Below are 11,905 nucleotides of genomic sequence, written 5' to 3'. Positions count from 1 at the left end.
TGTATTTGCACCATTTATTGGTTTTATTTACAAAACAAATAATACATGGTTAAGTATGGACAAAAGTATTGAGACATACTTCTTGATCATTTAACCAATCAGAGCTTGGGCCAGACTTCTTAGTTCACCCTGAATATTAATTCCTCATTTTAAAAAATAAATGATATTGTGCTTCCCACAGTATGAGGACAGTTTGGGGACGGCCCTTCCAGTCAGAGGAGTTTGGGGTGGAAGAACGTGACGGCCCCAAACACTTTTGGGATGGCCCACGAACAGAGACCGTGAGCCAGGCCCTGTCATCCAACATCAGTGACCTCACAGACGTTCTTTTGGATGCGTCGTCGGTTCTTGTTGGGTGTATTGGTGAGGTCCCAATACTTTTGTCCATATTGTCAAAGCATACTAGGCTTGCTAGTGTGGTCGTTCTATTTTTCTGCCACATTGAATAGCCCCAGTCAAGCAGGTTGTTGGCTGGAGTTCAGGCATCACAGAAGTGCTTGTTGACCACAGGTCGTACTGTTCATCCCCCGCTGGACTGCAGGATGTCAGTAGTACCGTTGACATTACAGACAACATCAGTCCTGGGCTGTTCCCATCTGGTTAGAATATCAACTTCTTCATGGTAGCTGAAAATTAAAGACAGAACATTCATAGAATAAGTGTATTAATGAATAATAATTAAAGAAGTGATTTCAGCGTTAAAAAAACAACAACAATACATAAGCACACTACAAACTTGTAACGTACATTTTACATGCCCAAAAAGTCCATCTGCATCCTAAAATTCTCTCTCTGTAATATACTGAAGCTTCAACCATACAGAATAGCCAACCCAGATATTTTCCAAACCACAGGAAATGGAAAAGCTTTGAACTTCCCACGAACACCAAAGCAAAACATCACATACCCTCCCACAATCCACTTAAGCAGCAGAACTGTGTGCGTTCGCCTCCTGTGTATAATGAATCGCGCAGCCAACACCCTTCGGAATTGCTACTTTGAATGAAGCGATTTATATGTCGTGTATAAATAGCTATCACAGGAACGGTCCTCCAAGTTATAGGTTATACGAGACCTAGATGTGATGTTCTGAAATATATGACATCTGAAATGTCTTGGGGTCCATAAATGAAAGTGACGATTTATTAAAGTCAAATCATCGTGATAGTGGTTGGGTTATAGCTAGAAAGATCACATAAGAGTCTGTCTTTTTATTACTTGTTTCCAGGCCTACTAATTTCCTCTTGAGCCCGACTGTTTCTTTCTCTCGCAGAGCTTCAGCTGAGCAGTTGGGTCGGGGAAGTTGGGGGCCAGGAGTGGGACCAGGCCGATTGCTGAAGTACTTCATCTTCAGAGCCTGGTATGTATAAACATGACAGTGTCACTGATAAAAGCAACAATCTTGCACCACACTTTGAAAACTAAAGATGTGCACTTTATTTATTTTTTGGACAGAAGTCCACCTGCGTGGCTGTGGTCCTAGTTGAAGGGTTAAATGTGAAGAGGCCATGGAGCAACTCTAGTAAGTCATCGGTAGCTGCACTAAATATGTGCTCAAGCGGTGTGCCAGGAAGTATTTTGAATGGCACATAGTCTGGTAGACTGCTTACTCCCTGCAAGGTAAAACAAATATGAACAAAGATCCTGATATTTTAGAAGAAAAAAGACAAATGGGTAAAACGAATGCGTACAGGCCATGTCTCTTCCGTAGGAGTCCCAAGAGCCTCAAAGATCTTGGTCAGCTGGTCAAGATCAGAGTCTCCACCAAGAAATGGTATCTATATACAGTATATATTAAAAACAACACATCAAAATATAAGCACAGCAACAATGTTTTACATGCTTTTTCATAAAATATTTGGGTACCCGAAGGAGTAACTCTGCCAGGATGCATCCCACCGCCCACATGTCAACACCTACTCCGTACATTCGTGCACCAAACAGAAGCTCAGGAGAACGGTACCACCTAGGAAAAATATCAAACTGTTGACCAACGCATTTGAGAGTTCTAAAAAAGTGCAACACCACTTGTCACTTCATAAGGTGCACCTCAACAACGTAATTGGATATATCCATCCATCAATGTTTTAGAGAGCAGGGGAATTAAAAGGAAACATTTCATCTATACATGGATTTTTTTTTTCTGAATGTCTGATACGTTTTATCATTTTGCTGATTGTAGTTTTTCGTTTGATTGAACTATGAATTACAATAATAATTTACCCTGTCATGTAAACAAGTAGATAAGATTCCCAAAGCATTGTGGCTCTTCTATTGGATCTCATTAAATTATGCAGGCATACCTAATAAAGTGACCAGTAATGGAAAGTGGTCTTGAAGTGAGAGGGATAATTCATTCCAAACCAAAACTAAGATTTGATTATATCAACAAATGGGGGAAAGAGGAAACAAGATTCTGGTGAATTGTTTTGTGCAAGTATTCATTCTGTCACAATTGCTTCATATATAGTTCCCAATGATATACTGCACCACAAAATACATAAAAAATAAAATACAAATAAATCAATTTGGCCCCCACTGCTGCCAAGTGAAAATACCTTTTTCTAGAGCCCCTGTCAATCATGCGTCTTTATAAATGTCATGTGTTTCTCCCCCTGCCCTGAATGCTTTGCATGCACCAGCACAGACCTGGTAACAACTTGATGAGTGTAGACCCTGTTGGGGCTGCCGAAGGCTTTGGCCAAACCGAAATCCGCCAACTTCAACACTCCATTACCGTCCAGCAGAAGATTATTGGGCTTCAAATCCTGGAAATTCAAAGCAGCAAATATCAAGTACAGTCTGCACATGTTGTGTGGAATTACGACCATGTTCATGTTGCTCCCTGACATACTATGGCTTTCTTTTGAGTAACTGTCATTCAATTGTGACGACAACCTGGCAGAATTCTGTCTCCATTACAACATTTAATGGTATCTGTGATTTTCCATTACAGCATTAGAACCATAACTCTGTATGTGTGCTTCCGTTGTATATTTTGTTTTTACCCTGTGTAAAACCCAGTGTTGATGCATGTACTCTAATCCCTGAAGAGTCATGAGGATGTAGGCTTTGATGTGGGCTGGAGTTAGGACAAGGCTGGTGTCCTTGATGATCACCTTTAAAAAAGAAAAAAAAAGAAAAAAAGAAGAGCGAGGGGAAAAAGGGGCTAAACAGAAAATGCAGCCAGATGCTAGCTGAGATGATTTACAACCAATAATTGAAGATGAAGTCAATGAAGCTGTGCGGCTAAACTCAGACACCAGCCCTCACTTTAAAGTGCTGTTTGTTCCACCTACAGTGTGGTATCCTGCTACCTACATGCAATGAATACCATCCTCCATCTTTTAAATGCCTACAAAGAAGCTTTTAGCACTGGTCTTGAGGACAGAATCATATTTCATAATAGCTGCTAATGGCACCAATTGGCTGTTAGAGCCAGGAGTGAAAAGTTATTGATTTTTCTTTGAAAGCACTTTAATCTTGTTCATGATTCATAAGTGGTGCACATTCATCAAGGGCAGTGAATGCTAAAACTACAATATATAGTGAAAAAAACAACGTTTGTTGCTTTCATAGTTGTACTACTTTGTTCATTATATCAGTGTCTTGTGTGTTAATCATGTGACTGTACATCTAAAAATCTTTCTCACCTTATGTGACTTGCGGATGGTTGTCAATGTGTCAAAAAGTAAACAAACATGAATCCCATGATGAATGTTTAATTTTAGGGAGGTGAATTGCGAATCTTTGGATTTGATAAATGATATAAAACAAGCAGCATCATAATGCCAGTGATAATTTTAGACATATATTTAAAATTGATTGATGAGCTACAACACACAGACATGAGGTATTAAATTTTTTTACCTCCAGATCAGTTTCCATGAAATCAAAAACCAGACTTATGTTCGATTTGTGTCCAAATGCATCCAACAGCTAAAACAAAGAGTTGATTGGGTTAGAATAAAAAAGAGCTCTACGTGTCTGTGGAAACATAAGAGTAATTACAAATAAAAATGTATCTACTCCAATAATATTTGGGTGATGGAGCTCCTGCAGTAGTTTGATCTCTCGTAGGGCAGTCCTATTGATACCTACAACGATAAATGAGCATTTATGCCTTTACAAAGTCGATATTTCATACATATTGTACAGTCTACCAAATGAGTCTGAATTTACCATCTTTAGCTTCAGTTCTGTGGCCAACTTTAATCTAGGTTGGGGGGGAGGGACAACATTTAATATACATACACCAGAATAGCCCAAAGTTGTTGACATGGTGCAAATGCATGCTTTTACCTTTTTTATGGCGACTATAGTGTCAGTTGTTTTGTCTCTGGCTTTGTACACTGTGGCAAACTAGAGAGCAGAGATTGATACATGGGTTAATTTATTAATACTGAGGGAAATTTATTAATTATTCTCATTATAATCGCTCAAGGGGAAAATTCTACTCGCTCTCTGCTGTGTATTTAGTGTTGTACACCACAGAGTAAGTCAGAACACAGACATGGACCGATAGATGCCAGACGGTATCTTGCTCAAGGGCACCACGACAGTAGCCAAGAAACAAACTAGCATCTCTTCAAAAAACTAGCTGGCAATATTAGATTTGACGTCCGGCTGAGTTCCAGCCGCCCCAATTAATACATTACAGCGTCAACAACTTAATGAAAAGATAAAAAGATAAAAATAAAAAAAAAATCATTTGACAGCTATGGCTGTTTCATATCACTGTACGGCATTTCATAGCAAAAATTCAACATTTCGACATATTGATGATCAACATTTCTTCCCTTGTTCCAAATTTGCACAGCAGAGCCTTTGTTGACATTAACAACCGGTTGCTAGCACGCTACTAACGTTCTTCCATGCAAGGAGAAAACAGAGCCCGGAAAAGACCTGCAAGAGGCTTTAAACGTGTAAAAACACACACACACACACACACACACACACACACAGCCACAGATAGGGCTCACCTGGCCCTCTCCGAGGAAATCCAACTTTTCGTATCGCTTGGCTCTGGACTTTACATCAAGCGCCATCACGGTAATATTACGCGTATATTGCCATGAGTGTCAACTTCCGCTTTATTAAAGGTCTATAAGTAGTGTTTCCGGGTAAAAAGGAAACGAAAAGAAAAGAAAAAGTCTTATTTGGTGCAGCACCGCCATCTACTGGTTTGCCATGTCAGCACGTGAAGGTGACGTAAGGTCACGGCTGTGTTAAACTACAGCTGCTGATTTAGCCGAGAAAAAAACAACAACTTAATGTTTCTTTGACTGTCGTTTTGCTTCCTGGTTTTCTTCTCACCTCAACATTCCGGTAACTATGGGTTTGAAGTGTTGTGTGAACTGTTCTATTGTATTGGATATGTACATCGGACCACTGTACTCATACTGCAATTATTTCCCAGCTTTGAGATATTTGTTGCAACTTCTCCTGTATGTGTGCTCTCTTCTTTGTTGCTGCTTACGAATATTTTGCTTGGCTCGGCATAATATATGTATTTTATTAACAACCCTGTTCAGCACACACTTAAGCTACTAGCGTATGCTGCACACACACACACACACACGCGCGCACACACACACGCACACACACACACACACACACACACACAAGTAATAACATATTATTATTGTTGTTGTTGTTGTTAGTTGTAGTAGCAGCGGTAAGACTTCTTCCAAACTGTATTTCAGTTTAATTTTGAGTACTGTCTTTTGTAATCTTGTTTATCAGCAGTACAGTCTGTAAAGTACAAATTTATATATATCACGTGGACAACAACCCAAATATTCGTCTCCTCTTATGTAGCTACTGTATTTCAAAATATTACAACAGATCTGTGTACGATACAGTGCAGTGACTTTACTGCAAAGTAAAACCACAATAAATGAATACCTCCCTGTCAATCAAAACTGAACTAAAATGGAAAAAGTATGTTAATAAAAGGCAGAATGTACAGTGTTTGTAAATATAGTGAATGTATCAGTTACATGGCTAGTATTAAATGCTATAATGTTCCTCACAGTTTGGCAAAAAAATGTCAATTTTCCTTCAATGTATTTTCCTTTAGCAGCTTGACATTGCTCTCCTGGGAGTATCTTCTGTCAGTGAGGGAGCTTTTGTGATCCATGCACCGCCGAACACATCTCTACATCCCATCTCCATACACAGTAGATGCCCTCACATCCCACAGGATTAGGCACGGTTCCTCTCTCATGACCCGCGCTGCCCCCCCCCCCCCCCCCCCCCCCCCCCGCACCCCGCCAAACACCCACACACACAGCTTTCATTTTCATGTTACATTTGACAAGAGAAGTGTGAAGGATAAGCGGGCCTAACACACCCCTCACTCTCCCCTCAGATGCATGTGCACATTCTGCACGTACGCTGACAGCTCACAGTCGTGACTGACGGCACCGTATGTCCTCATGCAACTGTTTCTTCTTCAGACTTCTGCAGCAACCTTTCCTGGCATCCTATTATCAACCTCTAGAGACACTTAGGTGGGCCGTAATGTGGAACACAACTGTCCATGACATAACTCAAAACCGCTTAGATCAGTGAGTCTTAAAATAAATGTGACATGTTGATACCCATGTCTAATTCAGCTATGATTTGAGCGCGTTCTTACGCTCATTCCACTCATGTCTTTCTCTGCGAGTGCTGCTGCTCATGAGAGGAGAGGCGGCTGAGTTATAGAGGCGTAAGTGCTTCTGCTGGCGTTTATATAGTTTGTCACAGTAAATCTCATGATAGCGTTATGCACACTAACTCACTCTGGTTATGTGTCACATTAGCAGATGGCGATGCAGTTGAGCTGCTGTGTTTGTGTGTACAAGCGCACCGAGCAGAGGGGCGGGGGGTGAAACCACAAGGCTGTTTATCAAACCCGTAGGAAATGGGTGTTGTTGAGCGAGTACTTGCCGTCGCACCACCACATCCTGTTTCAGGGAGGCTGAGAATGTTCACATGAGGTACTGTTGACAATGTGTATAATGTGGCCACAACACAGAGACACATGTACACAAAAAAGATTGCTTAGATCTCTGCATAGTTGTATCTCAGATAGTGTTTCCCAACCTTTAAATAGCCATGGCGAATTATTATTATTTTTTTTACAGAAGAAAGAAATTCCATGGCACACCACCAAACACAATTGTCACCAAAAGTGGATATGCAGGTTAATTTTGCACCTTCTTCTATCCTGCTAAAGAGCATTTAGTTGTTTTGCCTGTCGCTGGCATAGATAGATGAACAAAGACTCCTTATTTGTCATAATCAATAAATGAGATAAATTGCCAAGAAATAAATAAAAAAGAATCAATACATTTTAATTAACCAATTTGAGGATTTTTTTTTTTAGAGGAGTCTTGATCATGAAAACGCTCGGTCCTCCGGATTGAGGAACGGAGTGGTCCGCATGTAGCCCGCAGGCCGTAGTTCGCCCACCACTGTACCACTATAAATAAACACATTTGCTTAAAACTGGGCACATTGTTAGCACATCCACATCACAGTTCTGAGGTTCGCGGTCCCCCCACATTCCAAAAAACGTGTGTTAGGTTAATTCACAACACTAAATTGACCATAGGTTGTGAATGTGAGTGTGGATGGTTGTTTATTTATATGTGCCTTGCAATTGGCTAGCAACCAGTCCAGGTCTCACCCAAAATCAGCTGGGATAGTCTCCAGTTTATCTGCGACCCTAATCAGGATAAATGTTATCGAAAATGGATGGATGGATGGATGGATGGATGCTCAAAAGGGAATGTCTTCTCTTTTTATTGGCTTGTTTTCATACATCACTCACAATCCACGGTGTACGTGCCCCCACATTAGGTTGTCCTGTCGATTGAGTCGTTTTCAAAAGAGCTTTCAAGCTCGGACCGAATGTGTCAACGACGATGAATGAGTCAGGCAGCCCAATCCCGGTTAGCAGCGTGTTTGTCAAACACCTGCTGAATGTGTTTCTCAAAGTAAATGCACTCACAGTGCAGCTGCTTCAGGCCACATGCACACTTAAAATGCAACAGGATGTTCAAAGTTGGATGCGGGAGGTGTGAAAGTTCGCACATGCTAGGACAAACCAAATCTGGTTTCCGAGAACTAAATATGATTATTATACAGCCTATCCGTTTTCGCCATTTCATGCTGTGGATGGTTGATAATTTTTTTGTTTTTTCCAAAACATTAGACAATTGGTTCCTCCCCAAGGCTGAAATCAGAGGCCTAAAATACTTCATAAAAGTGCAACAACATCAACACATATTGAACATAAACTAATGTTTAAGAACACAGGCGACATTAATTTATCAAAACAAATGTGAATGGGAAAAGCCATTGTGTGGATGCTTGGCAGCTCATTGCAATAATAATAGACATTTTGTTAAATTTACACCTCGATGACAGTGTCAATCAAAACAGCATGATCACCTGTGTACTTGTAAATGCAAATTTGTTAACCCATCTTTTGTATTGGTTTGTAGTGGACTGAGCCTGTGGTGGCCCAAGTGTAATTCAGGTGTAAACAACGTGCACGGTCATTATTACTTGTACAGAGATGTATGGAGTGTCGTAAGTAAACCTCCCACTGCAGCAACTACCACACAGAGTATTTCCTTAATTGGTGGTCGAGGGTGTTTATTTATTTACTGAACCTCAAGCATACCAGCCTTCGATTTGAAGGAGAAGTCAATTTCAGGAGAAGCACTCATTTGTCCAAGTGGGCGACATACACTGACTTGTTGAGACACGGTGCCTATTAGAACCGCAATAAACGATACTATAGAGATGAGTGGCCACCACATACTATCACACTGTGTCAATTATTTGTAATTAATTAAATTAGCGCGACTCTATTGAGGACAAGTGGTTGAAAAAAAAAATGGATGGATTGGTGGATAATCAATGATTAGTGGCTCAACGCATCTTGAGGCGCTGTTATATATGGATGAGCTTTGGGAAAGCCGCTCAGTGACTTGTTGTTATTTGTACACAACCAAATGGGGACTTCACAACATTGTTAGATGCCAGCTGTCAGTTTGAATAAGTATTAAGACGGCTTTTGTTTGCCACTTTCTCTGGCCAGTATCTGAGCATCAGCAAAAACACTTGTGCAGGACTTCATGATGAGCCCATTTGATTGCTTGGCTCATTGCGAGACAACAAAATTATGATTATGTTCTCTCGAGTGGTGGCTTGGGGAGAGGGGGAGAGGGGGAGAGGGGGGGGGGGCAGTGCCGTCTCCTCAGATTGACAGAGACGGCATGGAGCCCACAGTTAGAAGTATTTGAGGCGGTGTTTACTGTTGTCTTGGTTACCACCTGCATTGCTTTTTTTGGTTCTGGTCTGTAGCTCCTGTCAGACATGGTTATCACTCTCATTAGGGGGATTTCTACCTTCCAGCCAAATGGAAAACAAAGCCTTGCAGCGTCCCACTCTTTCCTTATATATGTATATGTATGTACTGTATGTATTTAAATATATATTTTTCTTGAAATGTGGAAAATTACATTACGAATCTCTTGAAAAAAACGTATATTTTTATGATCATTTTGGATGGCAGACAATATTGTGGAAAGTGTGTTTGTTTGCATTAAAGAATGAAGAATAATATTTTTTTTGCAAAAATTAAAAAAATGTGCTTAACAGGAGAAATTATCTTGTCCCTTGATGGCAAACCAGTTGAGCCTAATCAACACAGCCTCTGTTGGTTGCATGTAATTCATACACAATTTTATTATTATTGTGCCCATCCCTACTGCAATCAGCATGCTAATGATGAACTGCTCCGTCTGTGATCATCTTTTGTCCTTTTTCATAGTTGACAATAGAAATAAACTGTACTTACATGGGCCACCTTATTAGGTACATCTACACATGCTGATAAAGAACAATAAAGTTTGAAACACACATTCCACATACATGATGTAAATTAAATTCTCTGGGCATTTGGGTTTTATTTAAAGAAATACCACAAAAGGTTTTTTTCTTCTTTTGGGGAAAAATAAACCAAAAAACATTGGATTCAGGATCTACTCTTCTCTCTTTTTTTTTTTTTGTAATATGATAAACACCAGGGCTTTTAATGATGAACTGTATGCGATCATATAATAAAATTTCATTTGGCACAACTGCACAATTTAATGATTCAGTACTCAGATCCAGAATAAGAGCAGTAGAGAGAGAGAGAAAAAAGAAGCTTTACAAAGATAACAGTACAAATGTTTAATTGACACTGTTGTCACCTTATTTAGACTGTGTAGGTGTACCCAATGTTGTTGCCAGTGAGTGCACAAGATTAAGTGTAGACTGAAAGGAGATCTAGTATAAAAGTCCACAACGAGTAGGATAATGTGCCCAATCTGAATAAAAGGTACCAGCGTATTCTTGTCAATTGTCTTTAGAAGGTCGATTATGTAGAAGGTGGTTTCACAGTGGTTGATGTCAGCGTATCAGGAGCAAGCGAGCGAGTGTGTTACCAAGGAGTCATTTACTTCATTAACCCAGCTAGATCGCTGAAGCCTTGCTAATCAACCTTGTCACACGTCCCATTAACTCATCACTCTATCAGCATGGCCCTCGCTCCCTTTGACTCGCGCCCGCGCACACACACAAACACAGATTGCGTAGTTGTTACTCTCACAAGCACAAGCGCACAGCATTATCACCCCAGACATTTTATTTATTTATTTATTTATTTCCATGCGTCTATAGTCATGCCTCTGTCTGGGCCGACCCCATTAGCTCGCTCAGTCCCATGGGTTTCTCAGCTCTGATGAACCCTCTGCTGCCCTTTCAGATTAGTGGACTCCCTGAGAAAAGCCCTTCATTGATGGGATCCTCTTCCCCTCTCACAATGTCATCTCAAGGTTAGCATAATGACTCTCACTGCTCTCTTTCCAGACACACTCATGCACTGCGCTTCTGAGATGAACATGCAGGTGGTGTTATTATTTTCGTTATGAGCTCTCCTAGCTGTATTATTCATAAAGACAGCAGCTATTGACACCCACATCAATTGGATTTATCTCTTGATTGTTCTCATTTCAAATATTTGCCAATGTGTTAATTGATCGTTAAATCATTTCCCCGCCTCCCTCACGTACTGTCGTCTCTATTACAAGCTGTAAGTCCAACAAGAAAACTATTGCCACATTACACTGTACGATTGGTGCGAAGTAAGTATGGAGGTTATTCACTTTTATGCGTTGCAAATCAGCCAAGGGGAATTATTTACTTGGAGTCCCACTTGAGGCAATAAAGATCTTCCTGTGGAAAAGGCAGAGGAGCGATGAAGGAATTGGGACAGTGTGTCGTGTGGAGTCAAATAAATGACTGCATCGGTAAGACACGTTCATCTTTATGTGTCAAACTTAACAGGCGTGAGTGATTTCTTGTAACTGTGAATAGTGATGAAAGGATTATCTTGATCGTTCAGGCACGAATGTTGGCCTGTCTCTTTCTAGCCCATCATAATTCAATATTTACAGTTTTAAGCTGGAAAACTGCTCCCTCTTGGCTGCCTGTATCTGGTTTCCATGGCAACACATTTGAGGAGGAAGACTGCCATCTGTATGTGTCCGCGTATCTGTGTGTAGTGTTTTCTGATACCCTGCAATTGATTGGCTGTTGAGGAGCAGCTGTTGACCTCGCCAGTCTCGGGGGTCTCTTTGTATTCTTGCACATATCCCAAATCAATACACACACATACATGTGAACACTCACACACACATACACACTGACAGACGAGTGACAAATTAATAATTAATGGCTGGAGAAACATTACAAATGCAGATGTGCCTTGGCCAGAGGGATGGTTTGGCGAGTCTGATTAATGTTGTGAATTACAACAGTCAGCACGTCAAAGTGCAAATACACTCCTTTAGTATTG

The 11,905-nt window shown here is 40.6% G+C and overlaps 2 protein-coding genes across 2 annotated transcripts in view; one reads left to right on the top strand and one right to left on the bottom strand.

The window, feature by feature from the left end:
• On the bottom strand, positions 1 to 5,082 carry cdk7 (cyclin-dependent kinase 7). Its single transcript, XM_061671733.1, has 12 exons — positions 4,983 to 5,082; positions 4,303 to 4,362; positions 4,183 to 4,216; positions 4,030 to 4,097; positions 3,871 to 3,939; positions 3,009 to 3,119; positions 2,650 to 2,768; positions 1,867 to 1,966; positions 1,692 to 1,778; positions 1,464 to 1,613; positions 1,219 to 1,357; positions 1 to 626 (listed from the first exon to the last, which is right to left on the bottom strand). The coding sequence occupies exons 1-12, from the start codon at positions 5,046 to 5,048 to the stop codon at positions 601 to 603; spliced, it is 1,029 nt and encodes a 342-aa protein (XP_061527717.1). The 5' UTR covers positions 5,049 to 5,082; the 3' UTR covers positions 1 to 600.
• Positions 5,083 to 10,833: 5,751 nt separating this feature from the next.
• Positions 10,834 to 11,905, top strand: part of setbp1 (SET binding protein 1) — a 46,605-nt gene continuing 45,533 nt past the window's right edge. Inside the window, exon 1 of the mRNA XM_061671731.1 lies at positions 10,834 to 10,883. The gene's annotated coding sequence lies outside the window, so the exon portion shown is untranslated. The remainder of the gene's footprint in view (positions 10,884 to 11,905) is intronic.

This window comes from Phycodurus eques, chromosome 3 (genome assembly GCF_024500275.1).
Source record: "Phycodurus eques isolate BA_2022a chromosome 3, UOR_Pequ_1.1, whole genome shotgun sequence".
NCBI classification, from domain to species: Eukaryota; Metazoa; Chordata; class Actinopteri; order Syngnathiformes; family Syngnathidae; genus Phycodurus; species Phycodurus eques.
The sequence above is the reverse complement of the archived record's forward strand: the minus strand, read 5'-3'. Positions and strand labels throughout refer to the sequence as shown.

Excerpts from the sequence above, each read along its gene's own strand:
- cdk7 (XM_061671733.1), bottom strand. The coding sequence starts at position 5,048 with ATGGCGCTTGATGTAAAGTCCAGAGCCAAGCGATACGAAAAGTTGGAT. Across the intron at positions 4,098-4,182 it reads CAGAACTGAAGCTAAAGATG|GTATCAATAGGACTGCCCTA; the intron begins GTAAATTCAGAC and ends TTATCGTTGTAG. Across the intron at positions 2,769-3,008 it reads AACACTGGGTTTTACACAGG|GATTTGAAGCCCAATAATCT; the intron begins GTAAAAACAAAA and ends TTGAATTTCCAG.